This window comes from Desmodus rotundus, chromosome 10 (genome assembly GCF_022682495.2).
Source record: "Desmodus rotundus isolate HL8 chromosome 10, HLdesRot8A.1, whole genome shotgun sequence".
NCBI classification, from domain to species: Eukaryota; Metazoa; Chordata; class Mammalia; order Chiroptera; family Phyllostomidae; genus Desmodus; species Desmodus rotundus.
This window is the reverse complement of record NC_071396.1, coordinates 24954991-24976009: the sequence shown is the minus strand read 5'-3', so window position 1 is coordinate 24976009 and position 21019 is coordinate 24954991. Positions and strand designations below refer to the sequence as shown.

Sequence of the window (21019 nt, the reverse complement as noted above, 5' to 3'; positions counted from 1 at the left end):
TGGTTTTTTAATTACCCTTTTTATTTTAAGACTGCTATTGATTGAAATGCAATTGTAAGAAATAATACAGTTGTCCCAAAGGTCACATTTTGGGGACAAGAGCCTCACAGTTGGTAACACAGTCAAGATGCAGACATGTCTCTGTCACCACAGGGGTCTCAGGTGTCACCTTTTGATCGCCACGCTTACTTCCCTCCTAATGTCACCCCTTTGTAGTCCTCGGCCACCATGAACCTGCTGGCTGTGTCCATCTCCCCATCCCTGGGTCGCTGCACAAGGGGAATCACACAAATGGAACTTGGGGGCGTGGCTTTTTCTCACTGAGCGTAATTCTCTAGAGATTGATGGAAGTCGGCGAGTGTATATAATGTAGTTCCAAATAGTTTCTTTAGCTATTCACCCAGGGAAGGAAAGCCAGACTGTTTTTTAATTTGTGGCTACGACATATACAGCTACTACAAGCAGGGGCGCACGAGCTTTGTGGGAACGTCAGTTTCCATATCTCTAGTGTACATTTCCCCGAGTGCCAGTGTTGGGGAATATGAATGAGCCTTACATGTTTGGTTTTCTTTTTGAAGAAATTATCGAACCGGTTTTTCACTTGAACTTTTGTTAGAGTCCCACAGATCCCTAAGATTATCTTTACTTTTTTCAGTATTTGTTGTTCCGATTGGATGATTTCTGTTGTTTTGTTTAAAGATTTTATTTCTTTATTTTAGAGAGAGGGGAAAGGAGGGCAAAAGAGAGGAAGAGAGACATTGATTTGTGAAAGACAAACATCAATTGGTTGCCCCTCACACGCCCCCTACTGGGGGACTGGCCAACAACTCAGGCATGTGCCCTGACCGGGAATGGAACCCGCAACCCTTTGGTTTATGGGCCCACGCCCAGCCCACTGAGCCACACCAGTCAGGGCTGATTTCTCTGGTTTTATCATCCAGTTGACTAATTCTTTCTTCTGTCCTCTCGTGTTGCTGCTGAACCCATCCACTGAGATTTTCACTGAGTTGTGGGTTTTCGTTGAAAATCTTCCATTTGGTTCTTCCTTAGACCCTCTATTCCTTTGCTCGGATTTCTGTTTTTTCATGTGTTTCTATTACGTTCATGAGTGCTCATTTAGACATCTCCACGGGGGCTGCTTTATAAATAATTCCTGCATCTCGAGCATTTTGGTGTTAGCAGGCATCGCCCTTTCCCAGCTGAGACCTTCCTTGTTGCTGTTGTGTTTTTGGTTGAAATGTGGGCATGGGTGTGTTGGTAGGAGACCAGGTCTCACAGAAACCTGTGTCAGCTGACGTCTTCCGACGCCTCTCCAACAGGGTGATGGGGTGATGTCATCTCTGCAGAAACCTCAGGGGGTGAGCTCCCTGTTCTCTAGCAAACCCTGAGAGGGAGGGCGCCTCACTGTTTCTGGGTGGGAGGGGGAGTCAGAGCTCCCCAGGGGTCCATGTTAGCGTCCCATGGTGAAGGAGCGTGTCAGCGCTCTGAAGCAATGAAAAGTCCTGGCTTTCTACTTGTGTTCCGTCATTACCCCGGTGGGGGTGGGGGGACCTCCTTGCTGCCCAGCAGGTCGGGAATGCACTCATCCTCATTGGTATGAGAGGGGGTGGGTCCCCAGTGACCTGCGGTGTTTAACTGAGCAGACCATAAAAATTTTTTTAGCCTTGGCCAGTGTAGCTCAGTGGATTGAGCACTGCTAACCACAAAGGGTTGTTGGTTCAATTCCCAGTCAGAGCACATGCCTGGGTTGCAGGTCAAATCCCCGGTAGGGGGCGCACAAGAGGCAATCGCACATGGATGTTTCTCTCCTCTTTCTCCTTTCCTTCCCCTCTCTAAAAATAAATGAATAAAATCTTTTTTAAAACATTGTAACAAGGAGGGGGGAACTCACCCTTATGTTGCTTCTTGGGTCCCAACATCCCTAGCTGCTCTGCCTTATTTCCAGAATTTTTCATATCTGTTTTACGCACGATTTTCAGGGTTTTCAGTTGCAGTTAGTGGAAAGAGTAGGAAAAAGTTCATCACCTGCCTCTCCCCGGAAGCAGAAGCCTCCAATCCACAACTGCCTTTGAAAGTGTGTTATTTCACTTCAAAAAATTGGGAAATTTTCTAGAGATCTTTCTGTGGTTGATCTTTAATTCCACTGTGATCACAGAACGTAGTTTTTTGACTTGAATTATTTTAAACTTATTAAGACTTCTCTTTCTTCTCCTTTTTATCGAATGTATTGGGCTGGCATTGGCTAACAAAATTACACAGATCTTAGGTGGACACGATTCCACAATGCATCATTAGTACACTGGCCCGTGAGTTCACCACCCCAAATTAGTCTCCATCCACCACCATCTATGCCCCTTTATCTCCCCCACCCCCCTCCCTGCTGTAATCACCATACTGCTGCCCGCATCTGTGAGTTGTCTCTCTTTTTTTTTTTTTTTCGTTTTTTGCTCAACCCCTCCACCCAGATTAGAGACTATTTTGGTAAATGATTTGCATGCACTTGCAAAAATATTTATAGCCCAGTGACATGGAATGGAATGTTTTCTGTCAATCAATGTATTGAGGCCGAGTTGGCTGCTAGTGTTGTGCGAGCCTTTTCCATGCTCACTTATCTTCTGCCTGCATGTTAGATCAGTTACTGAGGGAGGGAGGAAACCTGAGATCGGAAGTGTAGATGCGACTCTCCTTGCAATTCTGTTCGTTTTTACTTTGTATATTTTGGAGCTGTGTTATGAGAAGCGTAAGTGTTTCGAATGGTGATTTCTCTTGTGGAATTGACCCCTTTCTCATTAGGAAATGAATTTCTTTATCTCTGGTGGTTTTCTGGGAGGTTTTTTGTTTTTTTATCCTCAATGGATATTTCTTTTAACCAGATTATTGTTCTCCCTTTCCTAGGGGATCAAATAATTTTTCCTGTGAAGTCTGTTAGTCTGTTGAATTACCTTGACTGATATGTAATGGGAACCAGCCTTGCGTTCCTGGAATGAACCCTATTTCTTTTACTGTGCATCTTATCTATTTTGCCAGATTCAATTTTCTCTTGTTTTGTTGGTGGTTTTTGTGTTGACATTAATGAGGGATATTATCCTTCATTCGTTTTCTTTTCTTTTCCTGTAATTCTTTGCTCTTGGTAAGGCAGGACTCACAGAATGAGCTGGGAAAACTTACTTTTTGTTCTGTTTTCTGGAAAAATGTGTGGACCATTGGTGCTATTTCTTTCTTAGATGCTTGATAGAATTCGGTAGTGAAACTGTCTGCAATTAGACTTGTATTTTAAGAATGTCTTCAAGTAAAATGCAACATTTAATAGTTACAGGTTATCTAGTTCTTCATGAGTGAGTTTTGGACATTTGTGTCTTTTATGAAATATGTGCATTTCACCAAAGTTGCAGAATTATTGGCATAGCATGGTTCATTTCATTCTTTTGTCATTAAGTGATTTTGTCCCCATTTTCATCCCTGATGTTGATCATTTGTGTTTTTTCTTTTTTTTTTTTTTTTTTTTTTTTGACTTGGCCAGCCTGTCTAGAGATTTTTCTGCTGTGGCAGAGTTCCTTCTAAATGGCCTTGGAGAGTTTCTGTCCTCTACTTAATCCTCCACACCACGAATCTGATTTATTTTCAGTACTGTGATTAGGTCACGTTACGGGGCACAGTTGAATTTAATGGAAATTAGGCCCTGGCTGGTGTGGCTTAGTGGACTGAGTGGACTGAGTGGACTTAGTGGAAATTATATGGGTGAGCCCGAAATGAAGAATGAATTGGGGACAAAGTCTCAGGAACACAGGATATGAGACATGTGTTAATAACATTATAATGAATCAAGAAGAAAGAAAAGCCATGGCTGGTGTGGCTCAGTGGATTGAGCACTAGCCTGTAAAGCAAAGGGTCACTGGTTCGATTCCCAGTCAGGGCACATGCCTGGGTTGTGGACCAGGTCCCCAGTAGGGGATGCATGAGAGGCAACCACACACGGATGTTTCTCTCCCTCTCTTTCTCCCTCCCTTCCCCCATCTCTAAAAATAAATAAATAAATCTTTTTAAAAGAAGAGGAAAGAAAAAATGAAAACAAGGAAAAGTACACTCAGAATAACCTTTCCTGTTCAATATGCTACTAGAGGCTCTCGACAGTATAAATTTAGGAGGTTCCACATAGAAAATTTAAAAGATAGAATCTATACAAGATTCTATGAAAATTAATAAGATGTTGAAAGGTAGCTGGATATAAGATCAATAGCAAAAAAATTCTCCTCTCTATGCCATCAATAAAGCGTGATAAGTGGTAACTTGAATAAATGTAATTTATTATTTAAGTACGTCACTGTCCATAGCAATGGAAATGAACATTCATCAAGCGCAAAATGTAACGAAAACCCTGCCGAGGTTTTATGGAAGACATTCAATATTTTATTGAAGGGTGTCAAATTAAAATAAATAGCGCTTTCCGACGGCACAGTTCTTGGTTTGCTGTAGACCTCTACTTTCACGTAGCCCCCGCGGATTAAATAATGAAAGATGCATGGATTTATTCCAATAACGCCCAAAGTGTTTGTTGTGGAACCTTTCAAACTGATTGGGTAATTCACATGGAAACGCAAAGACTCCGGCCTGGCTTGGGCGTGGAGGATCCTGGGACTGGGGACTTCTCTGCTAGTAATTGATGCTGTCGTTTCAGAGCTCCTCCCTCTTTTCCCAGTTTTCTTGGTGTATAACTGACACGGGGCACTGTGCAGGTTTAACGGGCACGACATGGGAGTTGACACCTGTGTCTGTGGGGTAAACGATGACCACAGTAGGGTTGTGAGCACCGCTGCCACCCCGTGTGAAACGGCCGCGCGTATCTGTGTGTGTCGTGAGAATGTGGCAGGTCTCTCTCAGCAACGTTTTTCACAAAGGATCTTTGACTATAGGACTTCTTATTCTCATAACTGCATGTTTATAACCTCACGCTGACATCCTTCCGTTTCTTCCATCTTCCCCACCGCTGCCCCTGGCAACCACCACCAATTTGGATTCCATTTAAACAGACCGTGCAGTATTGGTCTCTTCTGTCTGACATATTTCACTCAGCATCATGCCTTCCAGGCCCACCCGCATGGCTGCGGGGGCTGAGTCTGTGCCATTGTATGTAGAAATGGAAGTCTAGGTCTCTCTGGTTTAGAAAGAACCGACCACTGAAAATTATTATTATTATTTTAATCTTTTCCTGAGGGTGTTTATTGATTTTACAAAGAGCGGAAGAGAGAGAAACAAGGAGAGAGAGAGAGAAGCATCATGTGAGGGAGAAACAACAATCAGTTGCCTCTCAGACGAGCCCCGACCAGGGATCAAATCTGCAACCTTTTCGGGGACAGGACGACCCTCCGACTAATTGAGCCACCCAGACAGGGTGGAAAATGGAAACCACTTCCGTCCAGTGGGTGAATTGCATTAGGCCGGCTGCACGGTGATCGGCCCCCTCGGAAGGGGGACGGTTGGCCGGCCTCTAAGAAGGGTGCACCTGGACTTGAGACTTCACACCCAGCAGAGCTGATGGGTCCTTGGGTTGCAAGTGTCTGCGCTCTCATGTCTGCGTGTCTGTGGGTGTGTGGACAGTGGAAATGGGAGCAGAGAGCAGGAACATCTTAAAGTGTTTTTTATCCTTAACCAAAGGCATCGATTTTAGGGAGAGGGGAAGAGAGACAGACAGAGAAACACCAATGTGAGAGAGAAGCATCCATCCATTGCCCATTGTACTTACCCCACAGGGCACCCAACCCACAACCTAGGCATGTGCCCCAATCAGGGATCGAACCTGCGACCTTTTGGTTTCGGGACCACGCTCCAACCAAGTGAGACACCCGGCCAGATCAGGAGCAACTGAATAAAATTTCTTATTCAGTCTTGAGTCCTAAAACTAAGGGCAGTTGTAATCTGGGCTGGGCCTGGCCTGTCTGGGAAACCTCAGCCAGGTGTTTTCAGCAACAGGCCAGGGCACCTGCCTCCTGAGAGGACTGTTCACATCAGACTCAGACAATTAAGAAACACGAGGCACGTCTGAACTGGACACCCCAAGGTCTTGTCCTGCCCGTTCAGGGCGAGTGCTCACTGGCTCTGTGGCGGTCGCCCTGCACAGGCCAGTGCCACTGCAACCTCCTGCCGCTGCTCCCCAGGGCCAGGCTCCTGAGGAGGCTGGAAACTGAGAACAGGGGCCCTGTGGCACTCCTTCTTGGGGTGCATCCTGGAACTCACCAAAAGCCAGCGACAGTGCCAGGTGCTGGACTGAGGTCCTCATGGCCTGGTTCACTCCCCCCCTCCCCCACAGGGGGTGTGGGGTGGACCTCTGAGTTAGGGACAGGGGTTTGCTCTGGAATGGCCCCTGTTCCCTTACTCAGGAGCCGGCACTAAATTATTGAACTTCTTTGGATATTCCATTGGGACTGTGTTTATTACTGCTTCGGTGATTTATTCTGTTTGGTTTTCCTGGCTACTGTTTGTTTTCTGCTTGTTCGTTATTGAAATGTTATGTAAAAATTAATAGGTTTGGAATATCACACCTAATTCAATAACAGTTCACCAGGAAATGATGTCACTTGGCATTCAAATTACTTAGAAAAATATTTTGTAGTCTTTGATGGCTTCAGTTTCGTATGATTCCTTCGTACTGAAATGCTCATTTGCTTAAAATCTGAAATGTTTTGTAAGAAATGGTCACAAAATTCACGTTTCTATCCACCATTTTGAACAATGCCGCAACCTGGAAAAAAAAATCTGAGTATTGAAAGGCATAGTTTTCTTATGAGTTTAATGTAGTTTCTCTGTCAATCTTTTTGAGTAAAAAATAGAACTTTTATGGTGATATTTACATGAAACAAATACTACTTGATTGTGTATCATTAAGTAGCAATGGTAAACGAGAGAAATACATTCTATAAGCCAACTGGCTAATTGGTTGGAAGGCAGAGAGTATGCTGGTAATCACAGGAGGGGGTGGTCGGGAGGGGCAGAGAGGGCTCCCTGGGGAATGGGGTGGTTTTAAGCCACAACACAAAAGTGAGCGGGAATACCTGGGTGCAGGGGCCAGACGGGCATCCTGGGGGGAAGGGAAGGAGCTCAGCGGTCTGGGGCCAAGGACCTGGACATGTCTGAGGCCCCGGGAGACCGCAATGCCCCAGACACAAAGACTAGGAGGCAAGGACCTTTGTACAGGGGCAGCAAGATGCCGGTGAAGGCGTATAAGGAGAGGATATGATGGTACTTGTGTTTCAGAAAGGTCCTTTTGGGTCGACGAGGAATGGTCGGGAGCAGGAAGGAGTGGTTGCTGGGGGTGGGGGGTGGCTCAGGGGGCTGGGATGGAGGTGGAGAGAATGGAGAGGGATGCAGGAGCTGAGGGGGGTCAGAGGGGGAGCCAGACGTGGCTTCCGGTGGGTGTCTGCCCTGAGGGAGTGAGGGAAGGAGCTGAAGGAAGGGCAGGGATCCGGAGGGGGGAGAACAGCCCAGTGGTGCGTGTGCTGAATCTCTGCACCAGAGGCTGAGTCCCGCAGGCGGAAGGGTGGGGACGCATCTCCCAGGTCACCTGGAAAAGACACCAGTAGGGGTGATTCCGGGACAGAAGGTACAATGGATTCGGCATTCGGCCTCTCCTAGTCCCCAGGGAAGTTTGTGCAATCTCTAAGAATCTCTGTTGCTCCCACCTCCCATTCGGTGTGACTCTGCCTTAGCCGGAGGAAGCAGAGGGTCATAAAGGATGTTTTCTCTCTTGGTTTTCTGGGTCGGCACGGCCTAAGTGCTGAAGTCATAAGATGAACATAAAAATATTAAATAAAACATGACGTACAAGGTCAATCAGCTAAGATGTGTGCTATAAAAATAGAAATGTAAGCTAGTTACACAAGTTTATGTACGAAAGTTTATGTACAAGCTCTGTTACCATTGAAAAAACAAAATGACTATGAATCTGCTTGAGGGTTGAGTTATTCATGTTAACCTTGATTTTTATTTTATTTTTAAATCAGTCTATTTTTTAAAATTTTATTTTCGATTTTACAGAGAGAGGAAAGGGGGAGAAAGAAAGGGAGAGAAACATTGATGTGAAAAAGAAACATCGGTCTTTGGTCAGGGCAAAAGAAACACATGCCCCGACAAGGATCGAACCCGCAACCCAGGCACGTGCCTTGACTGGGAATCGAACCTGCGACCCTCTGGTTTGCAGGCCGGTGCTCAATCCACTGAGCCACACCAGCCAGTGTTATCCTTGATTTTAAACATGCAGTTAAGTCAATGAATTAGGCAATGAATTCAGGCAAAAATAGCTCATCAAGCAATTGTGTGTTGTGGAATTAATGTGCGTATCTCTCTCCTCTACCAAGTAATATGTTTGTTTTGGAGTCTTTTCCAGTGACCAGTAAAATGCTTTGCAAAGTCGTAACTAATTTAGACTTAACACCACCAGACTTTTGACCCTTTTCCAAGTCGATATTGTCGAAGTTACACGTTTCTATCCAAGTCCGTCACTTAACCAAAGAAGGGCGGAATGATGTCCCTGAGTTATTTTTTAACCCAAGAAAGCTGTCTTCTCATTGGCCATCTTTCCTGCAGGCGACTATGTCGTCATGACGATATATTTTGAACTGAGCAGACGAATGGGCTACTTCACGATTCAAACGTACATCCCCTGCATCCTGACCGTGGTCCTGTCCTGGGTGTCATTTTGGATCAAAAGAGATGCGACACCAGCCCGAACAACATTAGGTGAGTTTCAAGGAAAAAAACAAAACAAAACACTCTTACCATTTTGTGTCATGTCTATACAGAAATATTAATAAAAATGCTTTCGATGACGGAGTTCCAATGTAATTGATCCCACACGTGGCGGGCTGCCAGGGCCATGCTTCGGATTGTTTCCAGGTGCTAACTAGATTTTTCTTCCTGACAGTGGATTCCACGGGGGCTGCTTGCATTAAGTTGGGGTTAGGGAGGCAAGTAAATCAATGACGTCATCTGATGTAGGCGCCAAGGATTACGTCGTCATCAAGATGCAGCCCCAACCCTGGGGTCAGCCACACTCAAAGGCCTCATCCATCAGTGTAAGGAAGTAGTACTCAGGAGACCAAAAACACAATATTAATAATAGAGTCCTTTAATAAAAGAAGGTTTGCCGGTGCATAGGAACTTTATCAGCAAAGAAGACAATGGTCCATTTTTTCCGCTGGAATCGGCACACGAAAGCTTGGAGTCTTTTCATGAATTGTCCTCTGTCTCCCGAAGTCCTCTTCATAAAACATTAGAATTACGCACTGTGTCCTATATGGCAGTGATGATAGGAATTTTGTCTGGCTTTCAATATTTGGATTTCTGGAGACAGGGAATGTATAAGACGAAACGGAGAGGTTGTTTACCGCCCAAAAGTGCCTTTCAGAAAAGAGGGCTCTGCCTGATTTTAAAAATACTTTTCGAGTCTCTCACATGACATTGTGCATTTGCTGTGTTTGTGTTTATTCTTTGTTCAACAGCGAAGTCCTGTTTGAGCAACACAATGTAGCCTATGATTTCCTCCACCGATACTAGTTTGGCACGCTCGCACAAAAGGCGTGATAGAACTGGTAAGTCAGGGGGAAAAGGTGTCACATAAATTCCGTAGCTATTCTAGGGGTTATGAGCTCACAGTTACACGTGTCAGCTGTCAGAGTGAGTGGGACTTTACCAGTCAGCTCTAAAACAGGGTAATATGTAGCTATGTTTGCACACCTGACACTACGTCTTATCGAAGTGTAGTTATGGAAGTGTGGAACAAGCAGACACACCAGAAAACCATGGTGGCGGCGTATAACAGATGTACAGTCCAGGAGAGTGAAAAATGCTATTAACACCAGCATATTTCGTTGATACATCACAAAGGCTAAGCCTAAGAATAAAGGGGTCCTCTAGACCTCTTCTCAATAAGCTTACACCAAGCCCTGACCATATCAAGGAGACCCCCACCCCCCGCAAATGAACTGTCATAAGAAAGGATTCAATATACTTTTTTTAAAAAAAGTTAACATAGTCCATACTCTTTATAATGTATCACCCACAATATTGAATGTACAGTAAAAAATTACCATTCAAAGAGGTAGAAAAATGTGACCCATATTCAAGAAAAAAAAAAGAGTCAATATAAAAAGAGATGGGCTTTTAAGCAGCGTTTGTAAAAATGTTTGAGGATGTAAAGGAAAACATAATCTTAATGAATGAACAGATGCATAATCTCAGCAGATACAGTCTATTGAAAAGAAAATTCTAGAATGAAATACATGAAAGCTGAATTGAAGAATGAACCAGGCTTAAGTGCAGATTGAAGATGGCAGAGTAAAGGGTCATCTCTAATTAAATTCACATAAAATTTATCGAATTTGAAGAAGAGAGCTAAAAGGATTTAAAAGAATAAACAGAACCACACTGATCCCTGGAAGGACGTGAAGACGTATTACGTGGCTATAATTTGGGTTCCAAAATGAAAATAGCAAAAGAATTCTTTGGAAAAAATGAAGTTAAAAACCTCCAAATGTAGAGAAAAACACCTCCCTACAAATTCTGTAGACATGACACAGTCTCCACACTTGTTAAAAAGTGGGACGGGCTTCTTACGATCTTTTTCCATAAGCACCTGCCTGCCACTGGTGTAGACTTTGCAAGTGTCCGTAACATTTTTATATGAAGTATCAGCACTTTGCCACCAACAATTAGGAGAACACAGCCTTCTATTGTCCATGTGTGGATTCAAAGAAAGTAATGGCTGTTCATCACCAGATGCCGAGAAAACCCAGATCAGGGCAAAGGCTCTGAGTTCTGGGTCGGTATTTTTTACACCTAGCAGGCTGCCCACCCGGGGCTGCAGGCTCCTTCTCCACCCGGTCCCGGGGTGGTGGGGTGGGGTGGAGGGTGGGCACCCTCAGCAGGTACAGGGATCCAATCAGCAGTGGCAAAGCTGGGAGGGAGCTCACTCACCCACCATAACACTTCACCCCACACAGACATTTCATAGCGTTCCCACTGAGCCACAGAGGGGGTAGGAGTTCAAGTCCACGTGCCTGCGATGCTGGGGTCCATGTCACTAGCCCGCCCGGCCACCAGCTCTCACAGGTGCTGTGTCCTGGGAGCCCGCTGGAGAAAAAGCAGCCTTTGCTGGTTTCGTGGGACGGTTGCCCGCTCACCTCCCTCCCCTTCGTGTTTAGGAGCCCGCATGCCTTTCTTCACTTGCTTTTCCTTCTAAACGACCCACAACTCGCACGTCTCTTTCCTAAATCTTTCCCCCAGTCTCTGATTACATCTTTAGAGCGACCCACGTGTGTGAAATAGTCAAGGTCAGACCAACACTGCATAATATGAGCTCACTAATCGGTCAGTGGGTGAGTGAGGAACGCATTAAACACAGCACTGATGTAAGTGCCTAGAAGGTGCTGGGCTTGCCGAGAAGCAAGCAGCGATGAGGAAGATACAGTTTTGCCCTTGCGGGTCCGCCAGTCTGTCGATCTGTTCAGGGAGAGAGACCTCCACGGCATGTGCAAAGTTTACTGTGATAATAAGACACCCCAACAAGCGAATGAGCAGGGCACCTGGAAAGTTCAGGGCTAGTGCCGACTGCACGTGGTCCTCTCTGTGCGGGGTGCTGGAGTGAAGGCGCCTCAGAGGCGGCAGGTTGGAAATTTTTAGAGAAGGAGAAGGAAGAAGGAAAGTGTACGTGGGTGGGAGAAAACTGTGAGCGTGGCTCAGAGACAACCTTATGGCAGACGGCACACTGGGTCTTCGTTAAAAAATACGTAAAAGACAACATGTCAAACAATTGCAGAACGACGGGAAAAAACGGAAAGGTGTCAACTTCATTCGGGTGTTTTAATGTTATTGGGGAGACTGCGGTAGAAATGTTATGGAAGCGGGGGTTACAAAATTGTAGACAGTAACGTGTACAAGCAAGGTCGCACTCACGCAATGTCCAAGAGAGCTCCCGTAACAATAAGGCGTTGGAGGGGACAGAGTCGGGGCGGCTCCTGTGACAACCTGGCGTCTGTCCCCACGCAGGGATCACCACCGTGCTGACCATGACCACACTCAGCACCATCGCCAGGAACTCCCTGCCGCGCGTGTCCTACGTCACCGCCATGGACCTCTTCGTGACCGTGTGCTTCCTGTTCGTCTTCGCCGCCTTGATGGAGTACGCCACCCTCAACTACTACTCCAGCTGCCGGAAACCAGCCGCCGCTAAGAAGAAAACGTCGGTGGGTGCCTGATTTTTAGGGAAGGCACTGGGGAGGATAGTTTGAGATCAATGATGGGGGAAGAGAGGGAGAAAGAGAGAGAGAAACATCCATGTGTGGTTGTCTCTCGCACGCCCCCTGCTGGGGAACCTGGCCCGCAACCCAGGCATGTGCCCTGACTAGGAATGGAACCTGTGACCCTTTGGTTCGCAGGCTGGCGCTCAAGCCACTGAGCCACACCAGCCAAGGCTCCTTAAGGATCTTACACGACATGAAATAAATAGCTAGCTTGACAACACTTTAAAGACACAAGACATGCGTTCAGAAGATACGAATGTCACCCCTCTCGAGCGCCACCCACCAGTGACAGGGAGGAATGTCATCAGCCCTAAAAGATCGCTCCTACCTGGGGGGATGTACAATGCAGATTGTGATAGCAAGTTTGTAATGATTTTTTTTCTGTTTTTCTCACAGTTATTACCTCAAGATTCGTCCAGATGGATTCATGAGCGAATAACCCTACAAGCTCCCTCCGTATGTATTAGCATTACAGGTGCAAATATTTCTGTGAACTCTTACTAAACTGAGAGAGAAGGAGCTGTCCTTGCTGGTGTATGGAAGAACGGCGCATGCCCTGCCTTCGAAACATGTTTACTTTTTAAAATGTCCCGCCCTAGAACATCTGAAAAATAAAGGAAAAGAAATCATCAGAATCCTTCGACCCAGGGGTTTGTGCCGAGCATACACACTTCTGTTTTGTGTCTCAAAACTATGTGACGGACAAGCTTCTGTTATATTATTTTTTAACTTTATTTTTTGATTGTAGTTGAGCATCAGTAGTAACTTATATCTGTTGCAGGTGTGCAGCACAGAGATTAGACATTTATTTAACTTACAAAGTGTTTCCTCCCGTAAGTCTAGCACCCACCTGGCCCCGTACGTGGTTACTACCGTATTACTGATACATCCCCTGTGCTGTGCTCGGCACCCCCGTGACTACTCTGCAACTGCCAATTTGTACTTCTTACTCCCTTCCCCTTTTTCATCCAGCTCCCCAACCCCCCTTCCAACCACCACTGCGTGTTCTGTATCTGTGAGTCTGCTTCGGGCTTGCTTGTTCATTTCTTTTGGTCATTAGATTCCACACAGAAGTGAAATCACGTGGTATTTGTCTTTCTCCATGTGACTGATGCCACTTAGCGTCACACCCTCTTGGTCCGTCCGCACTGTCCCAGATGGGAAGACTGCGTTCTTTTTGTGACTGAATAATGTTTCACGGTGGTAACAGTGTTTTCTAGGCTCGGTTTTGGATTATGTCCTCTATTCGTGATGCGCGCACATGCAATCTGGGCCAGATGCTGGGCTGACTCACATGTGTTTACTTCTGTACATATTCTCATCGCTGTGCCTTTGCACACACCTGGGGCTGTGTCCTTAGTATGAATTCCTAGCAGCAGAAGGACCAGGCCAAAGGGCTTGCGGGGTCTTTGCCGCATCGGCTTCCACCAGCTCCATTCCCAGAATTCGCCCGCCTTAGCTTGACAGCCAAGCAGAAAAACGCCCCTGAATACTGTTCCTGTTGACTTGTCTTTGATTGTTGATAAAGTTTAATAATTTTTCTTATTTATTTTTTATTTGCCTTTCTAGTGTCGTGACTTGCTTTTTATGTCTTTTAACTTTTATAAGTATTTACATAATTGCATACTTTTTATGTCTTTTGACTTTTTTAGAATAGCAATCTGTCACTTCTCTATGCTATATCCAGCACAAATAACGCCCCCCCCTTTTTTTAAAAGATTTTATTTATTTATTTTTAGAGAGAGGAGAAGGGAGGGAGAAAGAGAAGGAGAGAAACATCAGTGTGTGGTTGCCTCTCACACGCCCCCTACTGGGGAGCTGGCCCACAACCCAGGCATGTGTCCTGTCTGGGAATTGAACCGGCGACTGTCTGGTTTGCAAGCAGGCCCTCAATCCACTGAGCCACACCAGCCAGGGTGGGACACCCCTTTTTTATTACAAAATCATAAGCATGTCATTCTATAACATAACAATATCACACTCAAACACACCATGGGATATTTTAGGTGAGATGTTCAAATGTATACTATAAATTATTACACCCACAGGATTACGCTCCCAACCCCACTCACGCAGGAGCTCCTTCTTCTGGGCCCTGGATTGTGTACGTTGTATTTTATATGACACTCAATGAATATACTCACAAACAGAATGTATTAGGGACCATGGCCTGTTTTCTGTTCAGTTTGTACCTCAGCTTTCCTGGGCAATGTCGTCACCATCATTTCGTGCGCCTCTTCCCATGCGCATTGTCTGAAGTCTCCTGTGGTCTGATCTGTCAGCCTTTCCTGCCAAATATTACATTTACTTATTCATGCCTCTGAATTTTCAGTTTATGGCTTGAGGTAAGACTCTATTTAAAATTTGAGACACATGTCTTTAAACAGTGAGGTGAATCCCCGTTCATCATACCACAATTTTTATATCTAATCCCTTCCACATATTATAAAGCACAATTAATTTTAGACTGTAATAGAGAATAAAAAGCATCTATGTGAGCAAAAGGCACTACAGACCAAGCCACAGTTGCAGGTCGCAGGCTGAGCTGCGCCCCGGTGAGGCAAGGGGAGGCTGCTTTTCACAGAGAAAGTTCCCACCCAGGTTCCCAATGAGGTCTGCTGCATGCAAATGAGGTTTCCAAATTCATGCAGTCCAATTGGTCGCGGCAGTATGTGCCATATGGGTCAGCCACTGTGCAGCAGTTCTGATTGGATAGGGTAGGTCGCCTTGGTCTAAACAGGAAACCGGGAGCTCCCTCCTCATAGGTGACTCAGAGGGCGGAGTCAAGCAGGAAGCCAAGAGCTCAGCCTGAGGTCCCTGCTGGTAGACAGAGTGCGTGAGGAACCCAGCCAGCAAACGGCCACTAGACTCCTTACTATAAAATCTGGACCCCTGGTCGAGCACGGGGAGTCCGTCTCAGCAGATACATTTCTTCTCAAAGTCAAAGTCCGGGGTATCACCGCCCAATTACACTGAATGTTTTATGCCTGTCGGGAGGAAAAACCTTTGCTCTACCCTTCAGTGTTCTTTCCGCTGGTCTAAAAATTAAATCTAAATGAGACAGATGAACAAGAGAAATATTTAATTGCATATGTATGTGCTGGAGAGGTTCAGAGACAGGAACTTAAAATGAGGAATAAACGGCATTCTGAGCTAAGGATGATGTAAAGCATCTTGGGGCGTCAAAGGGTCCTCACTGGACCAGAAGGGCAGGTGTTCAGGAAATGAGCGGCTTGCCTTGCCCTGCGGATAAGTGAAAAGACGTTCTCTCTCACACTCTCTTACTAAGGGCAAGATCCCTAATTCAGATTCTTGTAGGCCAGCGATTCGCAACCGGTGTGTTGCAAGACTTTTTTTTTTAATCCTCACCCCGAGGGTATTTTTACTGATTTTACAGGGGCAGAAAGGGAGAGAGAAAGAGAGAAACATTGATGTGAGAGAGAAACATCGATTGGTTGCCTCCCACACACGCTCTGACCAGGAATTAAACCCACAACCTTCTGGTGCCTGGGTTAACACTCCAATCAATGGAGCCACCCTGTCAGGGCTGCTGCCTGAATTTTTAAAACACGCAGGACCCGACTATTTAGTCAGGGGCACTGGCCTCTTTTCCCTTAGATTGTAAAATAATAATTAAAAAAGTCAGCAGCCAACACAACCACAGAACCTCCAGTGTGAATGAATCAAAATCATACCTCTTTTTTTTTGTCAGTTGGCAAAAAATATTTTTTAAAAATGTGGTGTGCTGCAGAATTTTAGTAATTAGTATATGTGTGCCGTGAGGTGAAAAAAGTTGAAAATCGCTGCCCTGGGTAGTTAAGGGAATGGTGGGAAGAAATTTCTCTTTAGTCCGCAGGGTTTGGGCTGCCTTTCACTCAAAATAATCCTGGTACCACAGAGGCACCTTTTGGGGTGAATTGTTCTGAACCCCCACTAGCCCACCCATACACCATGGGTGGTTTTCTGACTGCTAGTCAGTAACTTCTGTTTGGTGAGTTCCAACCTGCCACTAAGGAGACTGGCTGGTGGTGTGTTCTCTGCAAGTGGGTATGGGCATAGTTCTGACTTCCCAGCTGTGCTCAGCGAGCATCCTGATGTTACAAACAGCGAGTGCTTCCTGTGGGGAACAACAGGCCCAAAATCAGGGGGAGGGGTGGGAGTAGGTGGGGCAAGTCAGGTTGGGGAGCCCGGGGACCCAGAGAGGACATCACCCCACCCGCCAGGGGCCAGTGGAGGAGGAAATAGTGACAACTTTGGTGTAGAGATGACACCTCCGACAGAAAGAATCCCTTAACAAAAAGGAAAATGAACTTCCCCCCAAACCAGAATTTCACTTTGAAGAGAGGAAGTGGCAGACCTTGAAGAAAGTACATAGAAAAACAATTCATGGAGAGAAAAGTGAGAAGACAGGAGACCTTCACCAAGAGTTCACACGGCAGCCAAAGAAAAGGGGCATGTAAACAGTTGGGAATTCTCCACGTGTCCAACTGGGAAGATCCACAGGCTTCCGCTGGTTACCGGCCGGCCGCTCTCACCAACCAGGAAAAGCCCAAGCAGCGGCCTCAGAGCGCAGGGACAGGAGCCAGGGACAGGCCCCGCTCACCGTCGCACGTGGGCTTTGGGACAGGTTATTCAGACTCGTCTGGGCCCAGGTTGCCTAGTGCGCCCACGCGAAGCCAACGCCCGCATAGCGCAGCAGCCCCTGCGCCCAGGAAGCGCAGTGCGTCCCAGGGGTGGCGCGGGCCCAGCCCAGTGGGCCGGGGGTCCAGCGGGCTGCAGGGGTCCTGGAAGGCTCTCGATGGCGACCACTCTGCACTTGGGACCGCGTCTGAAGTCGCCGTGGCCGTGGCGAGGAAGGCGCGCAGGGAAGGGCTTGCACGATTGAGCCTACGGCTGTGCAGGGCTCTTAACATTCTAAGTTGTTAAGTGGAATTAGCTTCATTTCGAAACCGCAGGCTGTAAACGGCGCGCTCCTGATGACCCAAGCGGCTGTCTACGGGAAGACCGAGGGGACGGCGATCTGTCTGCCACTCTCAAACATGCAGCCAGGTGTCGCTCAGCAAAGGCAGACGTTCCAGCTGCAGCTGGCAGGTGCCCTGCAGGTCCCTCCAATGCTCCGACGCAGAGACAGACATCCACTGTTCTCAGCAAACCCGTGACTTCACTGCCACTCAGGTTTAGGGACCATTAACCTAGCGATGTGTCCACATTCAAAACCACGGGGCAGCAAGGCAGCGAGGTGGCCGCCGGTGCATGCGCAGTGGGTGCCACCCAGTGACCGTGGGGTCCAGCACCCCGCCCCCACTGAGGCCGGCTCCAGACGACAGGGAAGCCCCAAAAGCTACCAGTGGTGACGCTGAGTGCCCTGCACCTCCTCCACCCGCGTGTCTCTGGTGTGTGACTCCACGCCGCGGCAAACACAATCAGACTAACACCCACACGTGGAGGGGGAGCACGCTTCCTGCAAAGACAGGTTTTGGTAAAAATACAAGAGGAACTCGCGATGCCTCGTCATGAATCCTGGATGGCCTCTGTCCCAGCTTCTGGCAAAAATGTCTGGCGGGCAGGTGGGACCTGGGCTTGTGTCCACCTCTCCCGGGACTTTGGCACCTACCGTTTCCCCGGGCACAACGCCGTCCCTCGGCTCAGCCAGCACAGACGAGACTAAAGCGGGCACCAGACTAGGAGTTTTAGTTCTCCGACACGGCGCAGTGAGGTGGAGAAAGGTGTCCGGCCCGCAGGCGGCGAGTGAGCACACAGTTCACAGGTGTTTGGGAGACCGCAGCAACAGCCAAAGAAGTGACAGGTGCCTTTGGGGCCGCTCCCCAAGGTCAAGGTGAAGAGTGAGGCCTCTCATTTGTGAGGGAGCCTACGCCAGCCGCCCCGACCCCCTGCCCTTGTCTGGCCCACGCTGACTTTTCCACACCAGGAGGAGAGTTTGCAAAATGAAGGAAAACACCCCCACCAAACAGATTTTGGGCGAGTCCAGCCACCCCGTGGTGAAAGCTCATTTTCTACGAGAATCGCATAGAAGCAGAAGATTCTGTCATCGGGCCTATACACTTTTTACCACTTGCTAATTGGGGGAGGGGAGACAATTTATATCTCCACAATTCAGTGGATACACCATTCAACGCACAAGGCTTCCAGGCGGCCCCGAATTTCCAGCGGTTTCATTTCGGGTGTTTCGACTTCAGCGTGTGAAAAGCTGTCCACGATCAGCAGGAACCGCTGGGCTGAGCTGCAACGTTGGGGGCCAGGTGTATTCAATGTATGTCTGACTCACGGTATTGTCGACGGCATATGGGGATGTAACCGCACTGTGAGTCACATAGATATACATCCATGTACATAGTATGATGTATGTGCTCCAAACCAGCAGAAAAGTAGGCAGAACGGGCATGTGGAATGGCTAACAGCTGTTTGAAAACATGCTCCACCTGGGAACCTAAGGAACGGAACAAAGGAAGAAAATAGAGCCAGAGGCGTGGAAACAAGGGACAGACGGACAGGGACCTGAGCCGAGGGGGAAGGGGAGGGGGATGAGGGGGGAAAGGAGGGGAAGGGTCTAATCCCCCAACAGGTATGAATGACCCACGGACTTGGACAACAGTAGGGGGATTGTGGGAGCAGGGAGTGTGTGGGGCAGGGGAGAGCCATGTGGGGAAAATTGGGGCAACTGCAAGAGAACAAAAATAAAAAAAAAAAGAAAAGGGAAATAGACTTGGCCTCCCGCACCTACAATCCAAGACATGCAAGTTTTCATTGCTGCCCTGTACTTCTTCTTGCACTCGATTTGCATAGGTTAAATCCTCAAAGACCGAACTCTCCCCAGGGTGGGGAGGGTGGGGGGAGAAGGGGGGCGGAGCCACGGCACCGCGCGCAGTCGACAGAGGTCACCCCGTGCCCGTTGCTGGGTGCGTCTCGGGCTGTTCTCCGTGCGTTTCATGGTGACTTTTGTGTCATTCTCGTTGCCTGCAGAACTATTCGCTCCTGGACATGAGGCCGCCGCCGCCGGCCACGCTGATCACGTTCAACAACTCCCTGTACTGGCAGGAGTTCGAAGACACGTGCGCGCACGAGTGTTTAGACGGCAAGGACTGCCAGAGCTTCTTCTGCTGCTTCGAGGACTGCAAGTCGGGCTCTTGGAGGAAAGGGCGGATCCACATAGACATCTTGGAGCTGGACTCGTATTCCCGCGTCTTTTTCCCCACGTCCTTCCTGCTCTTCAACCTGGTCTACTGGGTCGGGTACCTGTACCTCTGAACGCTGCTGGTGGGGAAGGGGGGGCGGCGCACCAGGTCCCCCCCCCACCGCCCCTCCATCACCCCCTCCCCAGATCAGTGGGGACCCGTCGCGGTAGCAGGAGGACGCTGCTCAGTTTGGCTGAAGTTCCGCCTCCCCTCTGAGCAGCGTGGGAGAATGTGCCAACTAGTTCCATTGTGTATTTCACACTCACACACACGCACGGGCGCGCACACTCACGCAGGCTGAAATTCCACCCCTTCCTCAATCTGTAGCTTGGTGACGCTCACGAATGGTCTGGCGGCGTTGGAAGCAGCTGCTGATTATTCTTGCAGAGAAATCTGTCACCCGGCGAGCAAATGTGGGAGACGCTCTCTCGGGCCCTGACCTTCTGGAGCTTTCGCTGGCCGCCCTCCCGCGGCCCTGTGCGCACACGTGCAGAGGCACTGCGGGTCGAGACGCGCTCACGCCGACCTGAGAGCCCTGTGCCCCCGAGGCAGCCTGAGTTCAAGTATGAACGGCAGTGAGTTTGGAGCCGGGCTCCTCTGTTTGTGGCCTATTTTGTTGTGACACCGCCATCATTAGCTCACCTTCCTTTACCTACGAGCCTCACCTGGGTTGGGGAATGGAGAACGCGCCTCATCGCTAAGTGTCCAGTTGCGGAAAGAATATGATTTTCAGATGTTTTCATGTTGCTGAAATCGACGGTGTTGATTACCTCTGCACATCGGAAGGTCTTTACTTTATTCCAAACCACTGAGAATCGGCAGTATCTGAGCCTTCGGTTCGGGGCAGGTTGGGCTGAAGTTCAACGTTTTACCCTCGGAGGCGTGTCCCGCTGCCCGAGGGGCCACCCCCATAAGTGTGCGCCCCGCTGATGATTCGCTGTTCCAGGTGTGACGGTCACTGGTAACTTCATCTTTCCAAGGAACCCATACACCGTTCCCAAGACTTTCTTTTGAAAACGTTTTCCAGAGTGTGAAAGAAATGGAGATGGGATTTTTTAAAAAATGTTAGTGCGTATTAACTTTCAAGTCAAATCACTTTAGACGCAAAAAAAAAAAAAAATGGGTAACGGCTGTCATCAGAATTTTGATGAACAACAACAACAAGAAGCTTTTATACTTTGAAATATGGAGACATAGCAGAATCCCAAAGAAAACATTCCCTGAAATTATTATTACTCTTTTGATATTTTTATAACACAAAAGCCACTTGCTTCGTGATGTTAGTTCTTTGTAACCACAGGATATCACTAGTTCCCAAACACTGTATATATTTCCCAAAACACCTCGGAAGTTTCCCACCACTGATAGCGAAAAAAGAAAAAAAAAAACGTGCTGCCAACTCATTAATGACACTTAGTCATCACTACAATTTCCATACTAAAATTTTGGTACAGAATCTTTATGCTTCTCACCCAGAAAGTTGAATTAATTTTATGGGAAATCGTAGAACTTTCTCGTAATTAATTATCTGTTGGC

General features: G+C 47.6%; 1 protein-coding gene across 1 annotated transcript in view; it reads left to right on the top strand.

Annotated features, from left to right (window-relative positions):
• GABRG3 (gamma-aminobutyric acid type A receptor subunit gamma3) overlaps positions 1-19662 on the top strand; it is a 331989-nt gene extending 312327 nt beyond the window's left edge. Inside the window, exons 7-10 of the mRNA XM_024561807.3 lie at positions 8578-8730; positions 12037-12233; positions 12687-12746; positions 19272-19662. Coding sequence (XP_024417575.2) covers positions 8578-8730; positions 12037-12233; positions 12687-12746; positions 19272-19556 — 695 coding nt within the window. The 3' untranslated portion in view covers positions 19557-19662. The remainder of the gene's footprint in view (positions 1-8577; positions 8731-12036; positions 12234-12686; positions 12747-19271) is intronic.
• Positions 19663-21019: the final 1357 nt, after the last annotated feature.